Here is a 24,635-nt window from a genome sequence, read left to right on the forward strand (position 1 = left end):
ACATTCGTACTTACATATTCTGCATTGCGAAAGATTCTTGAAGGTGGGATTTGGCTTCTTTCACGAAAATAATTTCAATTTTTCACATTACGAGTTATTATTGGGTAAAACTTTGATAGCGTACCAACGGATATCTTCATTTTTACACAAGAAACTACTTACCGCAATGAGTTTCTGTAGCATTTAGAAGTTCTTGTTGGTATTTTCTTTCATCGAGAAAAACCGATGTTGTCCGTATATGCTAAATTGAACGAAATGAGTGCTAATGGAACCTAACCTAACATTCCTAACCTAACCTCGTAGGCATACCTTGTCCCCGTGATGGTTCGTGGGGCTATCATGAATTTTTTGGGCTAACGTCAATGGTTTGTGGGGCTACCCGTGGATGGGTTTTGGGGCTAATGTCAATGGTTTGTGGGGCTAATGTCAGTGGTTTTTGAGGCTAACATCAATGGTTTAATAATTACTCTTTTATATCAAAAATTGAACATTTTTCGTGAAAAAAGCAAAAAAGCACCTTGAAGAATCTTTCGCAATGCAGAATAGGTAAGTACGAATTTTAAAAATGACGAATTAACGAGTGAGAGGTGTTTCGATCGCTATCGAAGTTTTACCAATTATTGTTCTTCCTTTTTTCGCTTCCGTAACACACAATATGGCAGGTGAAGCTTGGCTAGCATAGTGGATCATCAGTGGGTATGCAGTGTTTCCAACCTTAGTAACCGAAAAATGCCCCACAAACCATTTCAAGCATAGCCCCAAAAACCATACATGGTAAGGTTAGGTTAGAAAAACATAGTTAAAATTTTGGGTCCTTCTAATATCAGGAATGTATATTTTGTTTCTTCATCTTCTTGCAAAACAACAGCATGGTTGGAAACACTGACAGGGGGTTACGTCATCGCAACATCCACTTCACAGAAGCAAATAAGAGCAACAGCAATTGTGCATCGGAGAGATTTTTTTGGTAACAGTTCCGTATATCGGAACCACATTTCTTCATTTTTACAGAAGAAACTACTTACGGAAATGAGTTTCTGCAAGCTTTCCAACGTTCATCGAGGTATTCTCTTTCATCGTGGAATATATTTGATCAGGAAATCATGTATTTTTCAAGAGAGATATCTCACCGGCGCACAATTGCCATTGCTTTCGCTACGTGAACTGCATGCTGCGTACGTTTGATGACGTAAGCCCGTGTCAGTGTTTCCAACCCCCTCTTTTTTCATTATGCTTGCCTAACCTAACCTTATCGGCAATTGTTCGTGGGGCTATCCATGAATGGTTCGTGGGGCTATCTGTGAATGGTTCGTGGGGCTATCTGTCAGCTACCCGTGCATAATGTACAATTTCCATCGGTGACGAACACGATAGTAGGTATTTTTCGGTGAAGATTGTTGGAAACACTGCATAACCACAACGTGAGTGAAGATGTGGCTGCCATATTGTGTGTTAAGGAAGCGAAGAAAGGAATCAAAAAAATCACTCTGTATGTGAGAAATTGTGTTTGTTTTCGTGTAAAACGCACAATGGCACCTTGAACTATGTTCCGCAATACACAATTGGTAAATATGAACCATGCAAAACACAAAATATCCGATTTTAACGTGTTTCCGATATACGGAATTGTTACCATATTTTTCTTGAAAATCACATGAATTCCCGATCAAATACATTCTATGACGAAAAAAAAACCTACACGAACTTTCAAAAGGCTACAGAAACTCATTCACGTAAGTAGTTTATTCTGTAAAAATGAAGAAATCCGTTGGGATATGGAAGTCTTACCAAAATGATTGTTACTAGGCTAGGTTGATTATCTTAGTATTCCACAGTTCCTCGTTATTTCATGTATTGGTCATTCCACGTCAAATTAAAAAAAGTGTAATTTCTGACCCTACCATCTCACATTTTTATGAAACTTTACTATTTGGTAGTCTTCATGAAGATACGAATTCCTGAGAAATTGTAGGTTCCTGTGTGGTATAGTTATGGAGTTTTGTGGGGTCCAAAATACAAAAAAAATTATGATTTTTAGTCTGCATCTGAGACTTTCATGGATAATTGCTCTTACCCTAATTGACATAGAGAGCTGGTTGTAGTCTTGTTTGAAAGGACATGAAATAAGCTTTCCAACGGTGTATCACATCACTATATTTAGAATAAAATTTTTTCAAGATCATCCACTTTGACCTTTGGACCTTGAACGTTTGAAGATGCATATCTGTGATTTCCTTGGAACTGAAATATATTTTTAACACAAGGTTACACTATAACATCACCGAATTTGAAGTTGGGATGATTATGGGTTAATTAAAGAAAAGCAATTTAATTAGTATAAGTGTATTTTTTCAGACGGTCATTTCTAGTGGGAGTTTACAACACTGCACTATTGCATTGCAGACTTGCTAATGTGCAATACTTCTGCAACTAGAAAGTGAAGAATGTGTGCAGGAGTCTTGTTTGAAACAAGTGTGGTAGAATGTTGAATAGATAGTGTGGTTAGTGTGACAGTTTTAATTTGAGCAGACTTTTTTTTAAGTAAGATACCTTGATCACCAGCATCATGGCATCATCCAGATTAGAAAGCCTTAAAGATTTTGAGATCCATGGAAAGAGTTCTTGATAGGCACTACATTGTACTTTGTGATTTTGCAGAAAATTACTTCTGTGTGTTGCAAGATGCCTCACAAGGTTTTCACTGGAATAATGGTCAAGCAACAACAATACGAGTGTGGTTCAGCATGCTCCGCCCCTGACATAGAAGGAACCCTCATAGAAAAACCAAATCACTGTCACTTTTCAACATAGTCCCCTGCAACATTAACACACTTTTCCAATCAGCCTTCCAGTGCTTCAATCCCAGCAGAAAAAAAATATTTTGGTTGGTCCTGCAACCAAGTATTCACAACATCCATAACCTCGGAATCACTAGCAAAATGTTTTCCATGAAGGTGTTTCTTCATGTTCGGGAACAGGTGGAAGTCACTGAGGGCCAGATCTGGAGAATAAGGGCATGAAGGACAATTTCGAACCCTGCTGCATGAATTGCAGCCACCGCAACTTGGGAGGTGTGGGCGGGAGCATTGTCACAATGGAACAATACACCACGGGCCAACATTCCGCGGTGTTTCTCCTTGATGGCAGTACGTAATTCTTCAATTAGGGTTGCAAAATAACACTTGTGATTGTCTTTCCCTGTTGGAGATAATCTATCAAAAGAATTCCTTCTGGATCCCAGAACACAGATGCCATCACTTTGCCCTTTGATGGTTGAACCTTGAATTTATTTGGGGGTGGAGAATGGGGGTGTTTCCATTGCATGCTTTGGCATTTACGTTCGGGATTGTTTCATCCATTGTAACAAATCTCTTCAGAAACTTTGGCTTGTCAGCCTTTATTGTCCGTAACAGGTTCTGACTTGTCACACAACATGTAGGCTACTCTTTTGGTCGACTGTCAGCATTCTCGTGACCCAATGTGCAGAGATCTTTTTCATTAACAAATGATTATGAATAATTGAATGCACACTGCCAGTTGAGATGCCACACGTGTCTGCTATATGGCGGACAGTCACTCGCTGGTTTGCCAAAATCATGTCATGGACTTTTGTAATCATTTCTGGTGTGGTCACCATTGCAGATGGACCACCACTGCTCATCTTCACAGGTCTGCCGACCACATTTAAATTCACGGCACCATCTCTTCACTACGTCATATGAGGGGCTAGAGTCTCCAAGAGTTCCCACCATATCTGCATGGATGTCTTTCGGTGTTAGATTTTACTTGAGTAAATATTTTATCACTGCTCGGACCTCAGATTTTTCTATTTTTTCATATGTGGCTACACTTCTTACTGATCATCAACCTGTAACAAAAAGAGAAATTGTTGTAAATTCTTGAAACTTTGTGGATATTAGTCTAAAGAATGAACAATGTTACATATAAAATTACAGGTCTCTACTATCACTGGAAATGGGTCAGGGGCGGAACATGCTGAACCACCTTCGTACATCCATTCACTATTTATTATGGAAATCCCAATACTTCGACAGTTATAACTAAAAATTTGGTTGCCATATCAGATAGCATGATAAAGCATTAGTTCACTTACTCCAGAAAGTACTTATTACATTTTTGAAGGATAAATTTGCTTCTGACAACCTGACCAAGTTATTTTACTTTTCTGATGGAGCAGCAGCACACTACAAAAATCGCAAAAACATTACCAATATTGCCTACCATGAGGATGATTTTTCTGTTGTGTGACCGATTTGCTAAAGTTAATTCCATTCCAGGAATCCAAAAGGTTCATGCAGTACTTCCTTTTACAAAAGATGTCATACACATGAAACGTTATTCTACATGTGATGAATTTATAGAACATAGTTTCAAAATATATGTTCAAAAGTCTTAGAATTTACAGATCTTGCTGGATATTTTACTTATGTATATAATAAGAACTGGTGGCTAGTGTGTGTTCAGAAAGTGTCTGAAGACACCGGTGATTCACAAATTAACTTTCTTCAACCTCATGGACCATCAGGATTATTTGTATTTCCCCATTTGGTCCAACTGGTCATTTGTTGGGTCCCAACGTGCAATGTTCTAACAAAAGTGGACCCTTCCACTGCTACAAGAAGAACGTACACTTGAACACGGGATGAAAGTCAGCTTGCCATGCAAAGACTGAACGAATGAATACTGAAGAACAACCTGTGAACTACGGTGCATGGAAGTTATTTCTCAGGAAACAAACATTCTTGTCCATTTTCCACTACTGTAGATAATCATAATATTCTTAAATGTTGCAAACTACCACTAGAAATGACCGGTTGAAAAAATACACTTATACTAATAAAATTGTTTTTCTTTCATTATCCCACAATTGTCCCAACTTCAAATTCAGTTATGCTATAGTGTAACCTTGTGTTAACAATATATTTCAGTTCCAAGGAAATTGCAGATATGCATCTTCAAAAGTTCAAGGTCCAAAGGTCAAAGTCGATGACCTTGAAAAAATTTTATTCTAAATATAGTGATGTGATACACCGTTGGAAAGCTTATTTCATGTCCTTTCAAACAAGACTACAACCAGCTCTCTACGTCAATTAGGGTAAGAGCAATTATCTGTGAAAGTCTCGAGCGCGGACTAAAAATCAACATTTTTTTTTTGTATTTTCAACCCCCAAAACTCCATAATTATCCCACACAGGAACCTACAATTTCTCAGGAATTCATATCTTCATGAAGACTACCAAATAGTAGAGTTTCATATAATTCTGAGATGGTCGGGTTGTGGACTTTGTTGATTCGGCATGGAATGACCGTAAAGGATAATAATCACAACAATGTAATTTTTGGTACGAAATGTGTGTGCAGTTCCAGTTCCTGCAACTTAAGAGCAACAGATTCATGTTCTACAAGCTCCTGTGTAGCCAAATTGTTAGCACTCTTGCCTGTGGTGCGAGCAGTCCTGGGTTCAGGGGTGCCGACTTGTCAAAATTATTTAGGGGGCTCTGATCACTGAAACAAATTAATGAATGACTCACTACTTCTTTTTTAAGTTTTGGCCTCAGTATTCGGAATCTCATAAAAGCCCATGAATTCCTCAAAAATATTTAAATGTTCATTTACAGTTCGAATGCAAAATGTCAATTGTTCACGGATGGATATGTCACAAGTTTCGTTAACCATAATAGCAAAATATTCCCAATTTTTATGTCTGCTACCATGGAGTGCAAAACAGATCTCCCTAATATATCAATGATCTCGTTCTGAATGTCATGTGAGAGCCATTTGTAGCCCACTCTCCTAGTTCAAGCACATCTTTTGAAACTCTTTTTAGTAAAAATGTTAACAATACTCATAATTATATACTTAGTATATAGTAAAAAGTCATGAGTTTTGCTGTCTCTGGTTATAGCCCCCTAAATTTGATGGTTTAGCGGTCTCAGCCCCCAAAGTTGATAGTCTAGAACATTTCAAATGTGTATTTAAAGTTAAGTTCATTTGGCACAATTCAGAGTAAACTTTACAAGAGAAGCAAAATAATACATTAGATTCTCTTAAACAAAATTATTTGGGGGGCTCTGGCCCCACATTGATAACATTGGGGGGGCTCGGGCTCGAGCCCCCCCAAGTCCCATGGAGTCGGCGCCTATGCCTGGGTTTGACTTCTGGTGGAAGCCCCCAGAATTTTTGCATTGACCCATGTTGTGAGACAATTGAAAGAAAAAGTAACAGGCTTGGGTCTCGGAAGCCAGAAAACAATGGTGATATTATCTGGTGCATTGACCATGTGTCGCCCAATGAAAAAGCTGCTTGACAGACCCTGGGCCTTAAAGAGCTGTTGCACAATGGAACTTAGGTGGAGATTTTAAATACCTCCAAAAACATGGGTAAGTGGGAAAATCAAGTGTTTTTTGTACTTGCCATGATTTTGGAATGAAAATTAATTTATTTGTGTTCATTAATATTGAACAATACTGAATAAATTTTACTTCCTTGAATAGCAAGTGCCATGTAATACTTAAATACTTAATAATAACCTGTGGCCCAACAGCCCGCTAGCCTCACTCCAACCAGCTAGGGGAGTAACATGTGGTCAGTATGATGAACCCCTAGTCTTTGTTGTAGATTTCCATGACCAGGTTACGCTACTCATTTGTAATTCTCAATTTCCTCACAATGGCAGGTGGCCACCGGCCCCATGCACAGGCCGAAATCTCAGAGAAAAGTTGTTACAATTGCCCCAGGAGACTCGAACCTGCATGTATCCTGTAGTTGGAGCCCAAAGCATGACACCTTAGACTGCACGGCCATGTTGCGGGAGCTGTGTAATACTTAAAGCTTGGTTATTCTCATGTTAAAATATCACAGAATGGTCTGGAAATTTATTTGAAAATTACCTGGAATTTGCTTTATAAACTTGCTTTTGAAGCATGTAAAGAAATTGGGAATGGTACTAATTTTAATTTAATTTTTTCAACAGGCGTTCTAGTGACTGTTACAAGATGAATGCTTTGTGTGAAAACTTAAATACTCTGAGCAAAAAGCTTGCACGAAAGAAGGTATATACAGAAGAAGAACTTCGAAAGTCTGAACTAGCCAGAGTGTTAAATCTAACGGATCTATCTGCTCTTGGCATTGGCAGCACATTGGGCGTTGGAATATATGTCTTGGCTGGTGATGTGAGCAGAAATATAACTGGCCCTGCTGTTATTATTTCCTTTCTTGTAGCGGCTGTAGCATCATTATTTGCAGGTAAGGTTTCCTTTTAAATATTTATTTGTTTTATAGAAGCGAAAACTTGTTCTTTTTTAAAAAAATCTGTGATAAATTTTGAACAGTAGGAAATTTGGAATTATTCATTTCAATTTAAGCAATCACATTAGAACTAAGAAAATGTAGAAGAAATTTGATGTTTTATTAGCAGGGGTATTCAGTCAATGAATCAAGTTGTATTTAATCTACCATCACACTTCCCTGGAGATTTTTGAAAGGTAGTATGACCAGAGGGAGACAAAACTAAAAATAATTCTGGCACCAGCCTTTTTTTCTTGGGAGCCAGCTTCCATTTGTTTCAAATACAGGGTAAGAAAGCCATGACTCCAACTAAGATAAAGCTACATATTTTGAAATGTGACCTTAAACATGTAATTTATTAATTAATACAAGATTGAATTAAAAGTAATTAATTCTTGCATCGGAGTGGCTATCTTAAAGAAGGCTCTGAACCAGTAACAGCATAAATAACTATGTAATACATTCTAATATAAAGCAGAATCTACCATATTGCTGCAGATTTTAAAATTTTACTACCAATAGTGCAAAAAATTATAAAGGCATGTTTATTATTCTGATTTAATGATACACAAACATGAAAAGAACAAACATATACTGTACTTGTTATTTAAGAAAGAAAAGATAATGGGAATTTTTAAAAGTGAACTTGAATTAGTACATTTTTTTTTCAAACTGAATTTGAAAAAACAAGCACTAGGTGAAAATTTTAAGGTGGCATGGCAACCGGGTGCCTTGTATTTGTCTACCCCTGAGGATGTCGTCGTCCACTTCTGGCACACAACTGTTGCTTTGTTAGTTGGTGCATTCCATCTGCCTACATCACCTTCCCCTGACCTTACCTTATTTTATCTGTTTGGTAAAATTATGTCTTATGCTCTGTCCAGAGGAAGATCCTTGGTGCTTTTGGGTTAAAATGTCTTGTGTTTTTCTCTCTATTTTTAACCACTACGTTATATTTTTTTTTAGTGTTTTCTGATATGAAGGAAATGGTAACAGTTGCAAAATCTTGATTTTATCCCACGTTAATGCAATTTTAATTTTTCCAGGATTGTGCTATGCAGAGTTTGGAGCTCGTGTACCAAAAGCAGGATCAGCATATGTCTACAGTTTTGTATCTGTCGGAGAGTTCATAGCTTTTACAATTGGCTGGAATCTGATTTTAGAATATGTCATAGGTAAGTTTGGTCTGCTTACGACTTCAAGTCTTTCCTAGTTGTTGATATTTCTCAGTTTTCACTCATGTTCTTGTGTTTAATTTTTGACAACTGCTATTGCTTCAGTGCAACTTCCAATCTGTGTTGCTGGGGCAAGTATGAGGCAGGGTGCATCTGCCTTGCTTCCGTACATTAATCATTACTGCTCTTATCCTGCTGCATAAACAGAACTAAATTCATAGGGGTATCCAGGAAAATCGATATCTGAGCTGTGATTACACACACCTCGAAGCCTGAGGTAAAAACCAGGGGTGTATATTCTAGGCTATATGCGAAGCCCGAGGTGGAGAGACTAAAATACGGAAGATAAATCGATTAGAAAATGTGCGTAAAATTGTTAATTTGAATAAGAAGATTGTGCTTCAGGAGTTGTAAACCTGGCTTCTTTGAAGACCTGGTGAAGTAACACCTGTCTTCACAGTTTTCCAGGTGAGTGTTGTTCCCAGCATGGAATTTTTCAGGAATAGGGATTTTTTTAGCCAAATATTACAGGAAAGGGAAAAAGGAAAAGGAAACATCTAAAAATATGTAAGAAATGGGCAAATTAAATGTAATGTGTAGAGGCACATATTTTTGGTAATCAAAAAAGCAAAATTTTCGGTATAAAAACAGTCAATTTCAGGTTCAAAAGTGGTTAATAAAATAAAATTTTGCTGTTATAGAGGTTAAAAAGCGGTATATTAAATGACATTTTGGTTTTAAAAATGTGAATATAATCCCAAATTTGATTTAAAAACTGCACTATTACACAAAATAAACATATCCCTTCTAATAGAACATTAAATCATTACCAGAAGTTTATTCCTGTATAAAGGGGTCCATTTTTGCTTCAGCAGAAATACATATTTACAGCAGAATTAATCAATTTTCCGTGAATTGCATAACTCGCAGGATACTTCAAATTTCAGAAAGTATCTCTTCGGTATATACACGGTACATTTCGTGTTTAAGAGTCTATTTCGTGTTTTGCAGTTCATTTCGCATCATTTCGTGACAAAACAAGGTAGGAAAATGCAACTCACATCTTTCAGAAACATGAAAAATTAACATTACAATATGTTATTTCACATTTCGTGTTTTCGTCAAAAACTAATTCTGACTCACTTTTTTTGGGGAAGTTGGGACTGAATGTTATGGATAAACCTTGCAATTTTTTTATTATTTATTTATTTGCAAAAGGAAAGGAAGTGGCAAGTTATTATCATTATATAAGTATAAAATGCAGAAAAAGTGCTGAGTTGGAAGTGGTCGGAAAGAAACTGGCTTTTTTGGGGGAAAAAACTGAGGTTTTTTTCCACGGCTTTTTTGGTTGGTTTTTTTTACTGCTTTTTTCACAAAAGTGTCTCAAATCAATAAAAATACATGAGTTGGCAGTATTTTTCCTGTTCTATGGGTTTCGTTTATCTCCCTACTGTAAAACAGACACTAAACGAATTCCATATTGTAAATTGTATTTTATATTTAGAAATGAGTGTCTGTTTTACAGTAGGGAGATAAACGTAACCCATAGAACACTTCAATGTCACCCCCCCCCCCTTTCCCCTGTCATATGTTGCTTCGGTCTGCATGTTCTCCATACTTAAGATTTAATTTAGCCTGTAAATCACAGAGAAGAAATTGCAAGTACTGTTGTTGGAAAAAGGCCGGCTTTTTGATAGAAGGTTCCTTTTATACTCATGAATGGGCCTCTGGAGTGGAATAAAGTAATGCTGTTGCCTTGTAATAAGAAGAAGTCTGAGGTTCAATCCTCAATGGAGTCAGAGTGCTTCGGATCTAATTTCAAACTGTAGGTCGAAGCAACATATGACAGGGGAAAGGGGGGGGGGGGGGTGACATTGAAGTGACAACTGACATGAGCCCCTTTAGTCTGTAAGCAAGCATCTACCATGCATGCATAAACAAGACCAAGTTGAGGCATGAATTGTGCCATTGAAGGAGCTTTCAGACTGAAGTCACACTAAAGTCACAGATGACAAGCGACAGTCTCCTTCAGAATAAAGCAAAACATTCACCGTGCATGTAAGAACAACAGACCGAAGCACATGATGTGGCAGCCAGAAAACTACATTCCTTCTGTAGGTTGTTCAAAAAGTCACACAACCGAGACTTTGCATGTACATAACTTTTGTACAAAAAGCGATAGAGACATGAACTTTGCATTAGGTATTTTTAAAAAAATGAAAATGAGTCTCTGCATGAACGCTCAGTATGGAGAAAAAGTTACTAAAGTGTAAAAAAGTATTTCTAGGAAGTGAAGAAAAACATGGATAAAAGACATACATACTGTATGTATATGCGTCATTCCATGTCAAATCAACCAATGGTCTGAACCATGACATCTCAGAAATTGATAATTTTTGGTATAGTGGTAGTACCAGTAAAGTTGATGAAAAATGCCAAATTTCAATTATTATTATTATTATTATTTATTTGTTACATTTCCCAATTATGTTGAACATAATACACTGTGAATAAATAACAAGAGAGAAGAGAGAGAGAGAGAGAGAAAAAGAATACATGAAAGTATGAGCGTCTATGTACACAATATTTACATCAATTTATGAACTTATTGTTGTGATTATCTTTTTTTTCAGCACACTATGTGAGTCTGTGAACATATTGAAGTCAAACAATTTTTAATAGTTCATTCACAGTGTCCTGCATGCGCACTGCAGGTGAAAACTTTTGAGTGTTGACCCTTGACCTCTTCGTGTAGAATAATTTTCGGTTTCTTGCACTGTGTCGGCCTACATTAAAGTTTATACTTTCTAACAGTGCAGAACACTCACAGCTGTGATTAATCAGTTTCTGTAAAAAAAATAACATCATTGACGACTCTTCTGTTAAACAAAGTTTCCAAACCGAAATGCTTGCATAAAAATGTATAGTTCTTTTTGTGATATTCAATGTTCACCTTGAAGCACAGCCATTTCACAAACTGCCCTTGCACGCTCTCCACTTCCTCTTGCCATGTGTTGTACTGTGGATTCCATATGGGACTGCAGTATTCCAGTACTGGATGAACGAGTGTGACGTATATTTTAACAACCGTAGGCACAGAAAAATTAACCAGAAAATTTCTTCTAATGAAACCAGCTTGATGCACCTTTTCACCAAGGTTTGATAATGGGTGTGAACGACAGATCAGATGTGAAGTGGACACTGAGGTCAACGACAACTCTCGTACGCCTCAATTTTATACTCGTATGTGATGGTTGTTTTTTTGTTGGTGAATAACATTACATTGCACTTATTCACATTTATGATCATTCCCGTCTGCTTACACCAGTTTGGGAAGGAGTTTAGGCCTTCCTGCAGTGTGTGACAGTCATTCAATGAGCTGATTGGGTAGTACAGTTTCATATCATCTGCGTACATTAGATATTGACTTTTTGCAGGTGGCTCCAAATATCGTTGACAAACAAAAGGGAAAGGTTTGGACCTAAATTGGATCCCGGGAGGACTCCCGACGAAACTCTTCTCTCGGCCGAGGCAAACCCATTAAGTACAACTACTTGTGTGCGATCAGAAAGATAGCTTGCTAGTAATTTGTGCAAGTTACCCAAGATTCCAACACGAAGTAGTTTCTGAAAGATAGCTTGCTAGTAATTTGTGCAAGTTACCCAAGATTCCAACACGAAGTAGTTTCTGCAGAAGGATGGAATGGTTTATTCTGTCGAATGCTTTGCTGAGGTCTGTGTAGATTACGTCCAACTGTCCTTTGTTGTTTATGCAGTCCACTATGATTTGTGTTATCATGGCTAAGTTCGTGGTTGTGGATCTGCCCTGCACGAAACCATGCTGCTGAGGAGCTATGACAGTTCTTAGATTCCATCTGAGGTGATCGAAAATGAGTAATTCGAATACTTTGGAGAATATTGGCAGAAGGGACATTGGATGGCAATTGCTAATGTTGTGTTTGTTTCCTGATTTAACCCTTATCCGGGCAAGCAGTGTCTGCGTACATTAGAATATTGACTTTTTGCAGGTGGTTCCAAATATCGTTGACGAACAGAAGGGAAAGGTATGGACCTAAATTAAATCCCTGGGGGACTCCCGACGAAACTCTTCTCTCGGCCGAGGCAAACCCGATTAGTACAACTGCTTGTGTGCGATCAGAAAGATAGCTTGCTAGTACACTGCATTGTTTTAAATGGATCTTGCCCTTCTAATGCAAGATTTTTATGTTTATCGCTGTGAAAACAAGCGAGAAACATGCTATTTAACCTAATCATCATTTTTATGTACATAATTCTTGAATTCATCATCATTGTAATTGCATGTTGTTGCTGCTGTGGCTCAGGCAGTAACACATCTGACTACCATGCTAAAGGTCCTGGGTTCGATCCCCGACTGGTTCAAATCTGGGAACTTTTCTAACGGAAGCGACCCCTTGTGCCCACCCAGCGTCGAATGACATGGGTACCTGGGGGAAACCCTGGGAGGTAAAGGTGGTCAGGGGCATGATGCTGATCACATCACCCCCCCACTCACGGCCAGATCAAGAAGGTGTGGGACGTTACCCACACACCCCCTATACGCCTTCATGGCATGTTGCTAAGCACAGGGGAGCACTTTACCTTTACCTTTTTACCTTCTGTAATTTTTGCAGAATAGTATATGAAACATGTTAGGCGGGAAGGTAATGTGAGGAAATTGTCTTATTTGCTCATATATTTTCAATTTTTTTTTTATTTTAGCATTGATAGTATTTTTATGTGATGTCTTATTAAATACTTTATTTTTTATTAAACATTTGTTAATACATATTCAAGTAGACTTCTTTACATATCAATTGTACACTGTCTCCGACTGATACTGCTTGCCCGTTTACGTAAGTTAAATGGAAAATATTTTTTTATGCCTAACCTTCTTTATCAAACAATGTCGAATATTGTGAAATGAGAAAGAAGAGAGTAACAAACAAAGTCAAAAAATATCATATTCGCAGGAAGTATCGTTTGGAGTATGTGACAAAAAATATAAGCAACAGTGTCTAATAGACACTGGTTGCCCGGTTAAGGGTTAAAAACTGGGGTCATGGGAGCTTTTTTCCATCGGTGGGGGAAGAAACCTGTTTCCAGGATTTTATTGTACAGGATTACTAACGGGGAAGTGAGTTCATTTGTACAAGCAGAGATTAAGTGTGAGGGAAGAAGATCAGATTCGCCTTTTTGTACACCCTTAAGCTTTGATGTTATTTCCCCACTTGTCAGCGTGAGTTGCGGTATTGCGAGCAGGTTGTTAGTTTCCAGTGTGTTATCTAGCAGCTGGCGTTGCTCAGGAGAATAGAAGATAGAAAAATATTCAGAGAAGAGTTCACATGAGGATTCTGGATGTGTTGATGATGTTTGCTCGTAGTAAAGATGCGATGGTATTCTACTCGTGCGGAATTTGCTCTTAAGGAAGTTCCACATCATTTTCGGGTTACTGTCAATTTGTTCATCCATGCTGGTTAAATATTCCATATATTTTGATTTTTGCATCTTTTTAAAGTTTGATCTGTGTGCGGAAAATTAACATATTCACTCTGTAGTTGTGATTGCTTCCATCTTCTATGCGCACGTTCTTTTGCTTTTAAGAGACATATTAATTGCCCATCGAACCAGGCTGGATATTTCCTTTGCTTATTACGAGCTAATGGTACAGTGTCATCAAATGATGAGAATAACAGTTCATAGAAGGTTTCGCACATTTCGTCAACGTCATCTGTCAGCTGCATAATGTCCCACGGCGCGCGTTCAAGTAGGCTTTTGATCTCAGAAATACTCGCTTTATGCCAAGCATACAAGTGACCACTTTTAATGTTAGCAGCCTTGGTGACACAAGATATGGCAACACTGCATTGTACCGCTACGTGGTCAGAGGGAACTGCGGTTTCCTCCAGTGACACGCTTCGGTGGGTTTCCATTGAGTTCACAAAGATAAGGTCTAGAAACCGGTCCTTGCAGGTGGGGAAGGGGTTGACTTGAGATAGGCCTGCTTCGGATACTAAATTTAGAAAGTCCCGATTTATTCCTGAGTCTTTAATACACTCTGGATGTAACTTGTTTTCATTATTACTTCTTTACCACGTTAATGTTGCGAAGTTCAAATCACCGACCAGCACTAATATGTAATTTTCACTCATCTGCGATTGTACGAGGTATGAGATTCATATTTTTCCCTTTTATAAATTTTTTGGTGGATTACATGTAAAATGCTTATACATATTGTTTTCTGAGAGCATATTCCTTTTTGTTTCAGGGACAGCCAGTGTGGCGAGAGCTTTTAGCAGCTACCTAGATTCATCTTTTAATTATACCATGGCAAGGCATATGCGGGAAACTATGCCTATTGATATAGATTTTTTAGCCAGTTTTCCAGATTTTTTAGCATTTGGAATGTCCATTTTATTAGCAGGTAATGATTGATGTAAGTAAATATGAGTGTGTGTGTCTGTAAGGTGCATTAGTAATTGAAGTTGCTAAATGTTTTCAGAGGGGATGGGACAGGTTAATTATCAGTCAATATTGGTGTATCAGTTTATCAGTAAAATTTCTGATTATTTTATTAGTTCTGTGTATCTCTACGTGTGTCAAAATTTTGTAAAATAAATATCTAAACATGCAGTTCTTTAAAAAAGCAAAATCCATCACGGTCACCTGGTTGCATACATTAAGGAGATTAACAAACAATTTATGTTGGATTGGTACAATATTGGTAAAATGTATATTGGTACTGGATTGGTATCGACAAAAAATTCACGTTGGTTCATCTTTAGCTCTTAGTGTCACTTGAATCACTAAGCAGATAAATAAAAAAAATATTTTATTCTTTACACCCCTAAAAAGACCAAGATTCACAGCTAAAGCCTAATTGTTGCTACAGGGTAGCAAACAAATAGATGTCTGATTCTCTTCTCTCCCTGAACTGCGAGTCAGTGGTGCATGTTGATAGCACAAGGTGTCACTTATGACTGAGCAAAAATCAGGCATGTAGCAACACTACTTTTTGCACACGGAAACTTCCACATTTGGAGATAAAAAAGTCTGGGTTTATTCTTTGATTATATGGGCTGGAGGAGATTGATTGATTGATTTGGAGTTTTAAGTCCACTTTATGCACAGTAAGGCTAATTGGGACTGGACCTACAATTTAAAGTGGGATCCGAACCACTATGTGCCTCCACCGGGTATCGAACCCGGGACCCCTTGATTACAAGGCAACGACGCTACCACTGCGCCATCGGGGAGGCCCTTGGAGGCTGGAGGAGAATATGAACTGGTTTTAAATAATTTCCCATCTCATTATTAAATAGATAGTGAACAGTACAAGTGTTTTTTACCCCTGTAGTTTAATTTTGAAATGAGATTTGTATCTATTTTTTTTAAAATTGTCAATGAAAGAGCTTAGCAATTTGCTAGAACCAGTTATTTTGTGTTATGTGAGTTTTTTATTTGAGCATTCATATACACAGACACTCACACTCACAGTCTAATGTTTAAATAGTAAATCCAGTTGTATATTTTTGTAACATTAGCATGTATTTCTGTTTCTTTTTGCTTTCAGTATTACTTGCTTTAGGAGTAAAGGAATCCTCTTTATTTAACAGTGTTGTCACTGTTATCAACATGGTTGTTGTGCTATTCTTCATCATCGCTGGATCTTTTAAAGGTAATTATTTGTATGCAAATACATTGGTGTAATAACTAGCATTTCACTTTATTTAGATATATTTATATATTTAAATTCGTAGCACAGAGAAGGTTGAAATTTACTTTGTACACACACACATATATACCATATTTCCATGTAACGAAAAAATATTTTCCTACTTAATTGATAGGCAAATAAATTATGTTTTATTCAAAGATACACAGATTTATTGAATAGAAGTGTACATTTTCGTAGTATGTTGTTATCATTAATACTATGTGCTCAAAGCTTGAATTGGCTTGAAATTTGTGTGTTCCATCTAAGAACCTTGGGTATATTTGGAATTTAGCATAAGAGAGTATGTGGGCCAGGCCCGTACCCAGGATTTTTTTGAGGTAGGGGCCAGATCCATGTTTATGTGTATATATAAATCAAAGAAGGAGAAAGGAAACACTCACCAGACAGTGGAAAAATTCAAAATTTTCGCTAACTTTGTAGCATCATCGGTGTGAGAAGAAAGAGATAGAACCGGAAGTTGGGGCCCTGCCGAGTTGCTAGGTCCCCGTCGAAGAAGAAGCAGCGGGGACCTGGCAACTCTGCGGGCCCCAACTTCCGGTTCTATCTCTTTCTTCTCACACCGATGATGCTACAAAGTTAGCGAAAATTTTGAATTTTTCCACTGTCTGGTGAGTGTTTCCTTTCTCCTTTGATTTTTATTTAGCCCTGTTGGCCCTCCTTGCTTTTATCCATTTATTTATTTATATATATATACATATACATACAGTGGCAGAAATTAGGGGCAACCTGTGGGCAGTTGTCCCCGACATAATTGCCACTTTTGCCCATGTACTATGGCCTCTTAATGCGTCTACCAAGAGAAAATAACTGTCCTTGCCCCCTCCCTTTCCCCAGTTTTTGCACCCAATCGCCGATACTGGTCAGAAGTATCTGCATAGTTCTAAGTTTCGCAAATTAAAAATGTTTTCAAATTTCCTTTATTTGCTTATGCCAGAACCATTGAGCAGCCACGATAATTCTATGTTTAGAAAATAATATATAATATATTTATAAATTAAATTAAATTATATGCATTAGCAATTATTATTACAATAAAGATTTCTAAATGTGAATTAACCCATAGCCTGCTACGAAGGATAGTAGCGGGCTATGGTTAACCACAAAAGAGAGAGAGAGACAAGAGACTTTTACCTGGTAGCCAGTAGTAGCGTTGGGTGCCAAAAATGGGTGCAAGGACAATTTACTTTCTCTTGGTAAACAAGTTTAAGCTTTTGTTTTAGGTCCACTTTTATGCACAGATAGACTAATTGGGACTGGACCTACAGTTTAACGTGGGATCCGAAACACTATGTGCCTCCACTGGGTCTGGGTAGACAAGGCTTAGCATTAACCTTTTGCCGCCCAAGGCCTTTTTCACATGTAAGCCTCTATTGTCCGAGCCGATTTTGAGCAAAATGCAGAGTTTCAATTAAATGAGTGTAGATCGGAGGCTAATTGCCCTAGAGAGATGAGTGATATACCGTTGTACGCAGAATGAACCAGAGATTCAGACTATATGCAATTTTTGCAAATTCGGCATATATGTGGTGGGGGGAGGGGGCTAATTCTCAAAATTTCGAAAGAAAAAAAAATTGGTTCACCCACCCTCCCCCCAAGAAAAAAGTACATGACAGTGTCGACATGCACATGGAAATGATCGCTGACATGTAAGGAACACAAAAATATTTGCATTATCATCATATGACCAATGTAACTTGAGTTGTACCCCCAAAAGGAATGGTCGGGATGCCACTGATTCAAGCTTCAAAATGCAGCGGTACCTTGAAATGACTATAGCTCAGAAACTAAATGCCCTAGAGATATGAAAGATATATAACGTTGTACGCAGAATGAATCACAGATTCAGACGATATATAATGTATGCACATTCGGCGTACATATGGAGGGGAAAGGGGTGAAATCCCTCAAAAATACTTTTCTTAAAAAAAATGGTGTGATCTTTCTTTTGCAAATTTTTGTAATTTCATCAATTAAAATTATGAACAGAAGTGGACTTAAAATGCAGCCTTGTCTTACTCCAGTTGATGTATAAAATTCATCAGATTTTATGTTACTTGTATGGATGTAGTTACAACAGTTATTGTAAAAGCTCTGTATGCTAGCGATCAGGTTATCCTTCACTTTTCTTCTTTGCAGCACTTCCCATAATTTAATCCAAGGTACCCTGTCAAATGCCTTTTCCAAATCTATGAAACACATATGAATTTCTTTATTATATTCTATCACTTTTCCTGATATTTGTCTTAGTGTAAAAATTAAGTCCTGGCAGCTTCGATTTGGTCTAAATCCACTTTGGCTTTCTTCTAGTTGGTGTTCCATTTCTTGCCTGAGCCTGTATTCCAATATTCTTGCATGGATTTTACCTGGGACACTCAACAATGAAATTCCTCTGTGATTTGAACATAATCGGTTGTCTCCTTTTTTGAATATTGGTGTGATCACTGCAATTCTCCAGTCTTTTGGTGTCTTTTTATATTTCCAAGCAAGGTTAATAGTATGGAGTAATAATTTCTTTCCTGTGCTTCCCATATATTTAACCATTTCTGGTGTAATCCTGTCATGACCTGCAGCTTTACCGATTTTTACCTCTTTTATGGCATTATTAAGTTCTTCTTCCTTAATTGTGTCATCTTCTTCCAATATAACTTCTAGAGTTGTTTCATCGGCTTGTTCCTCCATATTTGTACCTTCTAACAATTCCATAAAATATTCCTTCCACCTATTCATAACTTCTGTTTCTTCTGTTAACATTTTCCCATTTTTATCTTTGATGAATTTCAGTGGACATTCTTTATCTTTCCTCATATTTTTTAACACTTTATAAAACAGTTTCTTGTTTTCTTTATAATTATTTTCCGGAAATTTACCAAATTCTTCCCATGCTTCTTTCTTTGCAAGAATGACCATTTCTTTAGTACGTTGTCTTTCCAATTTGTATTTTTGGTAGTCTTCTTTGTCTTTTGTTGTTAAATATTTATGCCATGCTTGTTTCTTTTGTTTCACTTGTTCTCTTACTTCCTCTGTCCACCATAAGGTCCTCTTCTTCTTTATTCCTATTCTGTATGTGCCACATACTTCCTTTGCTGCATCTAGCACTATTTTCTTGAAATTCATCCAACTTTCTTCCAAATCTATTGTATCCCTTCCTGTCCATAGCTTTTCTATTTTATCCTTGACTTTCTCTTTATAGATATCCTGATATTTCTTCTCCTTCAACTTATAACTTTTGAGGGATTCTGACACATGTTTTTTCTTTGTCTTAAGATTATTTTCTTTAACTTGTGTTACTTACTCCCCTGGGTACGAGCCTGAATTATGGGCATATATAGCTTCTTCCTTCCTTCTATTTCATGTTAGTTTTAATATTTAGACAGATTAATTCTGTAGATAGCTTTACATGTATGAAAGTTACAGTAATTTCCTTTTAACTTTTTATTATATTGATATAAACTTTTACTAATATATTTTTAGCTGATTCCAAGAATTGGAACATTAAGAAAGAGGATATTCCAGAAGAATATAATGGTGGTGAAGGAGGATTTCTTCCATTTGGAGTTTCAAGTATTATTAGGGGAGCAGCTACCTGTTTTTATGGTTTTGTGGGCTTTGATGTTATTGCAACGACAGGTATGGGTACTGTACATTGTTTTTAAAATTAAGTGCCATGAACATGAGAAATAGAAAACTACTTCTAATGAGAATGTCAGGGTGGCTACTTGCCTGGAATTTCTTGAATTCTGCGTGAATTTTGTCCCTAGACATGAAAAATTGCAACCCTTTATTAATCCAAATATCATTGAATTTATACATATTTATAAATACAGTGAGAACATTTTTCACAGTTTAGATTTCATTTTTATCGAGGAAGGGAAAGAAAGGTACGGGAAACAAACAGAACTTTCTCAATCCGTTTATTTTGTTAGTGTCCTTTTTAGAACAATCTATCTGACAAATAGAAGAATATTGCAAGATATATTGAATTTGGTTAGTTAAATTTGAGTGTGAAATTCTCTTACAATGAACAATTTTTCATAGATTAGTGTATCCTGTAACATTTGTGACTTGCATTTGTATGTGAAATGGCTAATGTAAACTCTGCAACTTAAATTAAATATTTTAAATATATTTTAGAATTTTTGGATACATTGGAATCACACAGACCCTTTATATTGTTAATATGTTTGTGTGTGGGTGGTTAGAGGTGGAACCATTGTTTGTACCATTGAATTTTTGTATAGTTTGTCTTGAAAATGGGGAATTATATTTTAATTTTATCATGATCCTAGAGTGGCCACCCTGAATGTTGACCATTGAAATATTATTTTTCAAAACAATTTTGTATGTGTTCCTTGGTGTATCAAAAAGAACTTTACAACTTATAAAGAGTATAAATCAGGGTTGGCATTTTGCTTGTTTTTTTTTTCAGATAAAACCCAATAAAACCCAGGCAAAACTGGGTATTTTCAGGTTATGTTGAAAAATATGTATTTTAAAAATGAAATAAATTTTTCCCCTAATAGTAATGTATCGTAACATTTAATTTGTATTGCTTTATACCCTGTCCCAACTACGTCTGGAGCAAGCGAATGAAAACAAGTCTGCGCAAGTAGTAACGTGAGATGGCACCACCAGCTCTACTAATGAACACCGGAGAGAGAAATGGATTGCCTGGAGGGGGGCAAGCAACTGCAGTTACCAGCCTTCACAGCAGTGTGTGCTGCTTCGCTCTGCCTGCTCTCTTTCCTCCCCTTCTCTGATGCTATGCACAACCTTGCTCCAGACATAACTCTGACAGGGAATAGTTAACATTTTTGTTAACATATTCTGTCTAAAATATTTGTACAACAGTTTGATTCTACTCTTCCAGGAATTCCAGGAGGGTGTAATAGTTAAGTTGCATTCCGTGAGAAGGCGCATACTTTGGTGTTTCCAAGAATCAGACTACCAGGGGAGGGGGGGGGTATATAATATGTTATGACCAGTGGTTTTTTTTTCTGGTAGCCAACAACGGTACTCCATACTGTACTGGCACCTTATTATAGGTGAGGACTAATAACATTTTATTCTAACAAGAGAAATGCCTACGATGCCAGAGGTCTTGGATTTTGAATTCTGGCCTGGGCATGGGTATTCTTTGTATGTCCCTTCATCAATTTCATCATATCATCACTCGTTTTCATCTTTGTGATTAGCAAAATGTGGCAGAAAAGAGGAGTAAAATAAAGCAAATCAATCAATCAATCAGTGAAACAAACAATAGAAATGCATATGCATGTGTGTGTGTGTGTACTTGGTTGCATCATCATTTATGAACATAACACAATTTTGAGTAGTTGTTATAATGAACACAGTAACAAATAACATGGTATCATAACATATCAACTTGAATAGTGTTGGAAAATTTCTTCCCAGGAAAAAGCAAGAACTGTAAATTTCTTCCCAGAATAAAAAGCAATAACTAACATTTTACAGACTTAAGTTTATCAATCAGGTTTGCTACCTTCTTCGTCCATAATGATACTCAAACTTAGGCACGTTAAAGTTTTAGGCACGTAAATGTTTTTCCAGGATTAAGCATATTTTTAGTTAATACTATTAGTGAATATTCCACTCTGAACTTTGCCGGCCTCCGTGGCAGAGTTCTTATCACATCTTGCTATAATGCCAGGGGTCCTGGGTTCGAATCCCAGCCTGAACATGGATGTTTGCGAGTGTCCATTCATCAATTTCATCACCTCATCCCCATCTTCGCAAATTAGCCAAAGTGGCACAAAAAGCAAAGTACAATAAAGCTAATTCATTCTGAACTTCAGTTTATGAAACAAATTATTTTGCGAATGCAGTGTTGTGCATAAGTTGGAATGAATTATGCTACTACAACTACAAACACATTTTCTATATCATTTATTTCATATGCCATAGTCCATTAAATAATCCAAAAATACTATGTAACACAATGTTTTAAATCTACTTCAATATAGTTTGTTCACAGTTTATTACAGTTATTTTTCTGGATGTTTCAAGCAAAGATACCTCCTCCAAGTAATTAAATTATAAGTTTGCCATATATAATTGTCTGGCTGATTTAATCAAAATAGAATACCTTATACATCTTCCAAAATATCTGGCTGCTATGAGAATGGCAAACATTGGTGTCCTCCAATTTGGTCCACAATGATCCCCAAACATGCACTATATGTTAGAGATTTGAAAGTGTCATCAGAATTTGGAACCTACCTTAGCATATGAAAAATCCATTTTTTATCTCCACTCTTGAAATGCTTTGAACAAATGCAAATGCAAAGCAGAATCATTCCTGAGGTGTATCTAGTTGTGATTAATTTCAGCTAAAAACCTCTAAATTTGCTGCAGTTATTGTAGTCTCAAAATTGGTGACTTACCCCCAACCTTCCTAAGACACACTACATTACAGGGTTTTTATTAAAAACTTAAAACTCAAGTGATGATGCCGTAACATTGCTGAGACTTGTGTTTCTTAATCTACGAAAATATAACCTAGTCAAATATGAGCATAATTTAAAGTTCTTGCAAGACATGTAAAACCAGTCTGTCGTCTACTATTTTTAAACATGATGACCAATTTTTCTCAAAACCAAATTTTCTTCCAAGTCATCTTGCAACTATAAAAATTGCAACTCAAAAGCTTTGCATTTATGGCGGTTATCAAAAATAGAACATGTGTGATTTTACCACCACTCCTCTCCTAAGCTATGAAATTTTATTTTTAAAGTTTTACTGCAAAATTGAGACCAATGAAATCTCTAAAATGACTCATTTTAATTTCTTATACTTTGAAAATGTATTCTAGACTGTTTTGAAAAAGACAAAAACATTGTAGAGCATAGCATAGAGCCTGCAACATGCGAAAAATAAGTTTTTCATCCACCATCTTGAAACAAATTGTTCAATTTTGTTTACAAGTTTTTTAGCTGCAGAAATAATTTTACCTAAATGATTCTATATTGACAGCAGTTATCATGGTCATTAAATAGATGACTTATCCCTCTCTGTCCATCCACCTTAACTCATGCTCCTCCTAAATCATACACCATATTTTGATAATTTTGTCAAATTATAGTGCAAGTACATAATGCTCCTGTAAGTTTCATGCACAAAGCTGACATTGTGGTAATTATGAAGATGCACGACTTACATGGGTATAGAGCTCCTAACCAGACATAAAGAACATTTTACTGCATAGGCAAGCAACCCATTAGGATGAGAAATGGCAAAAATTATTTAATGGTTGTTCCAATTTAATTATGTCAGAATAATGACATTTCAATAAAATATACTCAATTATCCTTTGTAATGTTTAAACATGCAAAAATGTATTGTATAGATTGATCATCACAGTTGAAACTATGATGTACCACTTTGTTTTCCCCCACATAAGGAAGTGACTGATGACCAAAGTGCTACCACATTTCACAATCATAAGCTTCGTTCAAGTATGCTGCATCAATAAATGCAAACATTTTATCTAAAAATTTCTGATGCTTTTTTTCTTTCTTTTTTCTTTGTTTCTTGGATATATATATTTGCCTCCCCGATGGCGCAGTGGTAGCATCGTCACCTTGTAATCAAGGCATCCCGGGTTTGATACTCGGTGGAGGCACATAGGTCCCACTTTAAACTGTAGGTCTATGCCCGATTAGCCTTTCTGTGCATAAAGTGGACTTAAAACACCAAATCAATCAATCAATCTTGGATATATAATCTTTTTATTTGTGTTAAAAGTTCATTTCTAGCATAATTTGAGGAAAATAGCCTGAAAAACCTACTATGACTTGTAATACATTCATTATTTTTAGTATTATAAGCTCTTCTAAGGCTTTTCTTTATGTTTTCTAAACATTTTTGACAGTCTTAGAACCTAAGAAGTATTTTAAGCAACAATTTACAACATTTTCTGAAAAAACCCACATTTTGACTGGTTTTTTTGGTGCATTTTTCGAGGTGGGTTTTTCTGAAAAAAAAAAAAACACATGGGGAAAACTGGGTTGGGCCTGCCCCGGCAAACCCTGGTATAAATACATATTCAGTTAATGTACAAAATACCATGGTGTGCCTTAATGTAGCAAAACACTTCAAAGTTAGATGTACATTTCGTGCCTGTAGTCTTGATACCCAAAATAGCCACTGCAAATGCCGCTTGTCTCCTAGAACATCCTGACTTTTGCTGTAAGGATGACTGCATACACGTGCAGAGTATGCTCATTGCTTGTGTTTGCTCAAGTAGATGACTACAAGAATGGGGACAGTAAAAAATCACGTGCCTTGCTTGTACATGTATGTGTAGCACAAAGGCAAATGTGTTTTGCACCCTCAATGAAGAAAGGACATATAGCACCTTATTTTACATCGAGGAGATCA

At 36.7% G+C, this 24,635-nt stretch overlaps 1 protein-coding gene across 4 annotated transcripts in view; it reads left to right on the forward strand.

Annotated features, from left to right (window-relative positions):
- LOC145986579 (uncharacterized) overlaps positions 1-24,635 on the forward strand; it is a 115,510-nt gene that overhangs the window by 53,853 nt on the left and 37,022 nt on the right. For 3 of the 4 annotated variants that reach the window (XM_083120745.1, XM_083120744.1, XM_083120746.1), the window contains exons 2-6: positions 6,995-7,266; positions 8,355-8,483; positions 14,769-14,924; positions 16,074-16,178; positions 19,710-19,865. In XM_083120745.1, the coding sequence (XP_082976871.1) occupies positions 7,017-7,266; positions 8,355-8,483; positions 14,769-14,924; positions 16,074-16,178; positions 19,710-19,865 (796 nt within the window). In that variant the 5' untranslated portion in view covers positions 6,995-7,016. Of the gene's footprint in view, positions 1-6,994; positions 7,267-8,354; positions 8,484-14,768; positions 14,925-16,044; positions 16,179-19,709; positions 19,866-24,635 lie in introns of those variants that run through there. The other variant, XM_083120747.1, reaches the window with a different exon arrangement.

This window comes from Lepisma saccharinum, chromosome 4 (assembly GCF_977018435.1).
Source record: "Lepisma saccharinum chromosome 4, izLepSacc3.1, whole genome shotgun sequence".
NCBI lineage: Eukaryota > Metazoa > Arthropoda > Insecta > Zygentoma > Lepismatidae > Lepisma > Lepisma saccharinum.